The 5,515-nt window shown below is 39.3% G+C and overlaps 1 protein-coding gene across 1 annotated transcript in view; it reads right to left on the bottom strand.

Annotated features, from left to right (window-relative positions):
* Positions 1-464, bottom strand: part of TMEM131L (transmembrane 131 like) — a 171,360-nt gene extending 170,896 nt beyond the window's left edge. The window contains exon 1 of the mRNA XM_077770960.1: positions 301-464. Within this exon, the coding sequence (XP_077627086.1) occupies positions 301-464 (164 nt within the window). The remainder of the gene's footprint in view (positions 1-300) is intronic.
* Between the last annotated feature and the right edge of the window lie 5,051 nt (positions 465-5,515).

The raw sequence follows: 5,515 nt of genomic DNA, 5'->3' as shown, positions 1-5,515 counted from the left end.
CCAAGCCACTGTCGCCAAGTGCGACTTGAGGAAGTTTCGGGCGGCTTCTTCTTTGTTTGGGCACGCTGGCACCGTCGCGTTATTACCTACGGGGGGTGGGGGCGCGGTGCTGGGGAGTGGGAGTGGGGAGTCACCGGGCCAGAGGCCTCAGACAGGATATTAGTGGAAATAATGCAGTGGTTGTCAGGAAACGCTAGTGCAGCCACAGGGCTACTGCCAGTTATACAGCGAGGATATCCGGTGGCTGCAAAGTCTGTAATTTAGAATAAAAAGAGCTCTTCCAACACCCGAGAGCCTGACCTCAGCGAGGCGTGGCGGTGGTGCCCCTGGCAGCCTCCGAGGAGACGGCTCAGGTTGTGACAGGTGGGGAAGCCTCTTCCTAGGGCGTTTGTAGCTGCAAAGACCCTGCAAATATTCCTCTTAGGATTCATACTGCAAAATTCAGCCAGTCTCATCGGAAACATGGTCGGTAGTCTGATTGTAACATTCACTGGGTAATATACGTAATACCTGAAAATGTATTTTCTAGCCCCATTATTTGATGCCTGTAACCAAAAAGGACGTCCAGTATCTGATATCTCTTAAGTTTAGTATCATGCCTTTGCCAATGATATCACAAACAACGGTTTATTCAGGAATCGGTTTCGCATAAACTGGAAGTATTGGCAGTCTTAAGGTGTTTTTTTTTAAAAAAAAAACAAAAAAAACAAAAACAAACTAGTTTGCTGCTTCCAGAGCAGTCTGTATGAAATTCAGAGAATATGAGCAGTATAGAATAAAGAGGAGAAGTGACCGGGGGCACACCTGTCTGTTTACATTGATCCTCTATTTCATTGTTTCTGGTGCCTTACAGTCTAGACGATGGAAAAGCAGTGGTCAAAATAGGACAGATGCCAAAGAAGGACTAAATCAATCATGGATCCTAGTTCCCCCAAGGAAAAAGTCACTTTGCATTATCCACCTTCAAGACCTCGGGTGTTTTCTCAGTTCCTTGTCTTTTTCCTGTTTCCTGCCAGCATCTCCCTTTCTGTAGCACAGATCTCCAGTCCCATCTTAATGTGTCTTTTGTTTTCCTTCGTTTTACTTCTCTAGGTTTGCATTTGCCTCTTGAGCTCTGAAGGTTCTCCTACTGTGTTAAGGGGCTGTCTTCTGTAAAAAAAAAAAAAATACTTGGTGTAGCACAAGGAGACAGTAACTGCACCTTCAAAGTTTGGTTTTTAATGAATGTTCTGTCATTGGCCTATTTATAATATGTATTTTTAAGTCCTTCATGACTTAGAAAGGAAAGCACGCAAACATTGATGACCTAACAGGTTTCATGAAACAAGTTTAATAAAAGCTCATGGTAAAAACTTTTTTACTATTTTTTCTTATTATTAATTTTTAAACTATCTTACTTTTTTACTAAAAGTCTTTCCCACACGAACCAGTATCACAGAATGAATGAAAATGACTTAAAAGATAGAGGAAAATTGCTGTGGACCATTATAAAACAACAGCTCTATTTTGTTCTCAGACTGAAACTTTTTGAAGGCCAGCTTGATTTTCAGGTTGTGATCTTGTGGACTTTACAAAGTGGGTAATGCTATTTGACTGTTGTTCAAAAAGCCAGAAGCATGTATCTGCAGTGCCATGGGGTTGGAGAGGGATACAGGATTACACAGCTGTCTTCTTAGATAAATCTGACCTACTTAGCCTTCTCTGGAGGTACTTTTCATGCTGACTCATGAACAACAGGAAAGTTATGGCCCATTAAGTAGCATCCATGTTTTGAAGTACACTTATTCTCCAAAGAAGACTCCTGTGTCATTGATGCCATTATTTGCCTGTAGGTAATAAATATTCTTTTGTCACAGAATATTAGCGCTGGAAAAATTTGACTATTAAATGATAGTCTAACTGCATCATTTTACAGAAGGAGAAACTGAAGCTCAGAAAGGATGAGAAATATCCAAGTTATAGTAGCAAAGTTATGGAGAAGTATGTATAAGTAATGTTAACATAAAAAAAATTAATGGAAACATGAATTAACTCAATATGCAAATTATATACACAAAACTAAGCAGGGAAGAGGCAATGAGGAGGTACCTTACTAGAGTTTACCATTTTTTTAAGGTGTACAATGTGATGATTTAATTATACATTGTGAGGTGACTACCACTATCAAGTACATTAATGCATCCATCACCTCACATAGTTACCTTTGTGCGTGTGAAGATCTACACTTATGACAGATTTCAAATATACAGTAGAATATTATAAACTCTAGTCACCATGTTAAATACTAAATCCTCCCCCCAAATTTTTTTTCTCTAATTAAATCCAAGTTAGTTAACGTATAGTGTAATAATGGTTTCAGGAATAGAATTTAGTGATTCATCACTTACATATAACAGCCAGTGCTCATCACAACAAGTGCCCCCTTAGACCCATGACTCCTTTAGCCCATCCCCCCGCCCTACACCCCCTAGAGCAACCTGCAGTTTGTTCTCTGTATTTAAAAGTCTCTTATGGTTTGCCTCCCTCTTTGTTTTTATCTTATTTTCCCTTCCCTTTCTCTACGTTCATGTGTTTTATTTCTTAAATTCCACACACGAGTGAAATCATATATTTGTCTTTCTCCGACTGACTTATTTGGCTTAGCATAATATATTCTAGTTCCATCCATATTGTGGAAAATGGCAAGATCTCATTCCTTTTGATTGCCAAGTAATATTCCATTGTGTGTATATGTGTGTGTGTGTGTGTGTGTGTGTGTGTGTGTATACCACACCTTCTTTGTCCATTCATCAGTTGATGGGTATTTAGGCCCTTACCATAATCTTGTTGATAGTGCTGCTATAAACATTGGGGGAGTTTGTCAATTTTAAGTTAGATCCACATAAGTTAATTTAAACACACACATACATACCCCTACCTAGGGGGCACCTGAATGGCTCAGTCAGTTGAGCATCTGACTCCTGATTTCCGCCCAGGTCATGATCTCATGGTTTCATGATTTAAGCCCCTCATTGGGCTCTGTGCACTGACCACATAGAGCCTGCTTGAGATTCCCCTTTCTCTCTGCCCCCCGCCACTTGCACTCTCTCTCTCTGTCTTTCTCAAAATAAATAAATAAACTTAAAAAAAATAAAGCGCACACACACACACCCCTAGAGCACCTGGCTAACTCAGAAGAGCATGTAACTTGACTTGGCATTGTGAGTTCAGGCCCCATGTTGGGTGTAGAGACTACTAAAAGATTAATTAAATAAACTTAAGACACACACACCTAAATTAATTGACTAAATCTACTCTTATTTTAAAATATACAAGATGTTGACCATGCTTTTGACTTACTTCATCCTTCTGGTTTTTTTTTTCCTTTTTTTAAAAAAAAAAAATTTTAACATTTTATTTCTGAGAGCGAGAGAGAGAGAGCGTGAGCAGGGGAGAGTCGGGGGGGGGGGCGGACACAGAATCTGAAGCAGACTCCAGGCTCTGAGCTAACTCTCAGCACAGAGCCCGATGTGGGGCTTGAACCCACGAACCGTGAGATCATGACCTGAGCCGAAGCCAGACGCTTAACCGACTGAGCCACCCGGGCGACCCTGTTTTTTTTTTTTTTTCTTAATGAGTATAGATGCAAACCAAAGCAAGTCTACACATGTGAGTTACATCTCAACACATTCTGCATAAACTTGACAGTGAAGCTTCAAGTCCAAATCACTTGTCTCTAGTCTAGAGAAGATTTAACATACCAGGTCACATGGTGCTTTGTGAAGACTGGATGAGATACCATATGCTAAGCATCTAGTATACGTGCTCAATAAATGCTAGTAATGATATTATCATGCATGCACATTGTGGGGACATGCCAGACCTTTCTTGAATATGGTAAACTTGATACTGATATTCAATTATTTGAATTACCTATTCATTATCTCTGATCCTTTATCACTCAGACATGCTGGAAATGGGAAGGCTTAATGAAAGTGTACATGTAACAGCTCTTTGCTGTCTATCCATTTGGGCTTCACCCCAATCATGACAACAAAACCAAGGGTTTCATCAAACAACCAGCACCATCATTGCCAGGATCCTAGCCTCATCTTCCCTGGGAGACAATGTCCAGAGAGATGGCTCTTGAGGAAAGCAGAAACCTAGTGGTTATGGTCAGGTACTCTTAAGATGCACATTGTCCCCTTGAGTTAAGCGGACCCAGCATACACAAACTTTATTCCATTTCATGTCATCTCAGGAAGCCTTGATTAGGTGCACTGGATAAAGTTTCTCTCCTTTCTCAAAGGACTCTGGTGTGTTAAACACTGGTCCTTCTCCATTATGAAAATACCAAGCATTAGTATTCATAGTTAAAAATAGTCGTGTTTCTCTCTGTTTTTTTCAAAACTCATAAGACTGTACAACAAAAAGGATACATTTCATTGTACATAAATCAAAGTAAAAATGATAGTTTTTAATTAAAAAATGAATTTTTAAGAAATTAAAGACAAATTTTTAAAAGATAGGTTAGACTATGATTTAGGATGCCATGGATGTGGTCATGCTAAATGTTTAAATATGATTAAATGATAGTAAATATGATGCATGAGTGAAAAACAGAAAAGTAGTTACCTTCCCAGTCTACATTGTGACTTGACATGTTATTTGACTTAGTTCTGATCAATGAGATACAAGCAGACCTCTACTGACACGGCTCCAAAGAAAGCTATTTCTTTCATGATGAAAATGTATAGACTTAGCTAGTGCAGGCCTTTTGCTCTGTGTCCTTCTTCCTCTTGGACTACAGATGGAATGCCCAGAGGTTTGCAGCCATCAGGCAAGCCTGAGGAAGAAAGCTACCCATTGAGGATAATGGATGGGAAAGATGGCTGTCTGGAGCCCTGATGAAATTATGGAATTGCTAAATTATCTGCTTTTATTTATTTTTTTAAAGATTTATGTATTTTTGAGAGAAAGCATCCAAGTGGGGAATGCAGAGAGAGATGGGAACAGAAGATATAAAGTGGGCTCCGTGCTGACAGCACAGACCCCAATGTGGGACTGGAATGCGTGAACCACAAGATCATGACCTGAGCTGAAGTTGGGTGCTCAACCAACTAAGCCACCTAGGTGCTCCTAGATTATCTGCTTTTAGATAACTTGTTCAGTAAGCAAAAGTAACCCCTTCTTGCTACAAGTCAAGTTTTCTGTTACTTATAGCTAAAAACAATTCCAAGTGAAAAAAGTTAACCAAAACTGAAAAGAAAGTAAACAATCCTTATTAATATAACCAGTTGCAAAGGTATTAACAGAATGCTCACTTAACAAGGGAAAAATAGCAAACTAGCAGGTGGTTTATTTTACAGGTGCATTGTACTATCATGCATCATTTTATATCAAACTGGGAAAATAAAAGCAACAAAAGTAAAAAAAAAAAAAAAAAAAAAGATTTGATGATATCCCCCTGACTTGGAGTCTGAGCCACCAACTTCTCCAGGACTATACTAACGTAGCAAACAAACAAAATGAACAA

The sequence above is a fragment of the Crocuta crocuta genome, unplaced genomic scaffold, assembly GCF_008692635.1.
Source record: "Crocuta crocuta isolate KB4526 unplaced genomic scaffold, BGI_CrCroc_1.0 scaffold166, whole genome shotgun sequence".
In the NCBI taxonomy this organism is placed as follows: Eukaryota; Metazoa; Chordata; class Mammalia; order Carnivora; family Hyaenidae; genus Crocuta; species Crocuta crocuta.
This window is presented reverse-complemented; position numbering and strand designations above follow the sequence as displayed.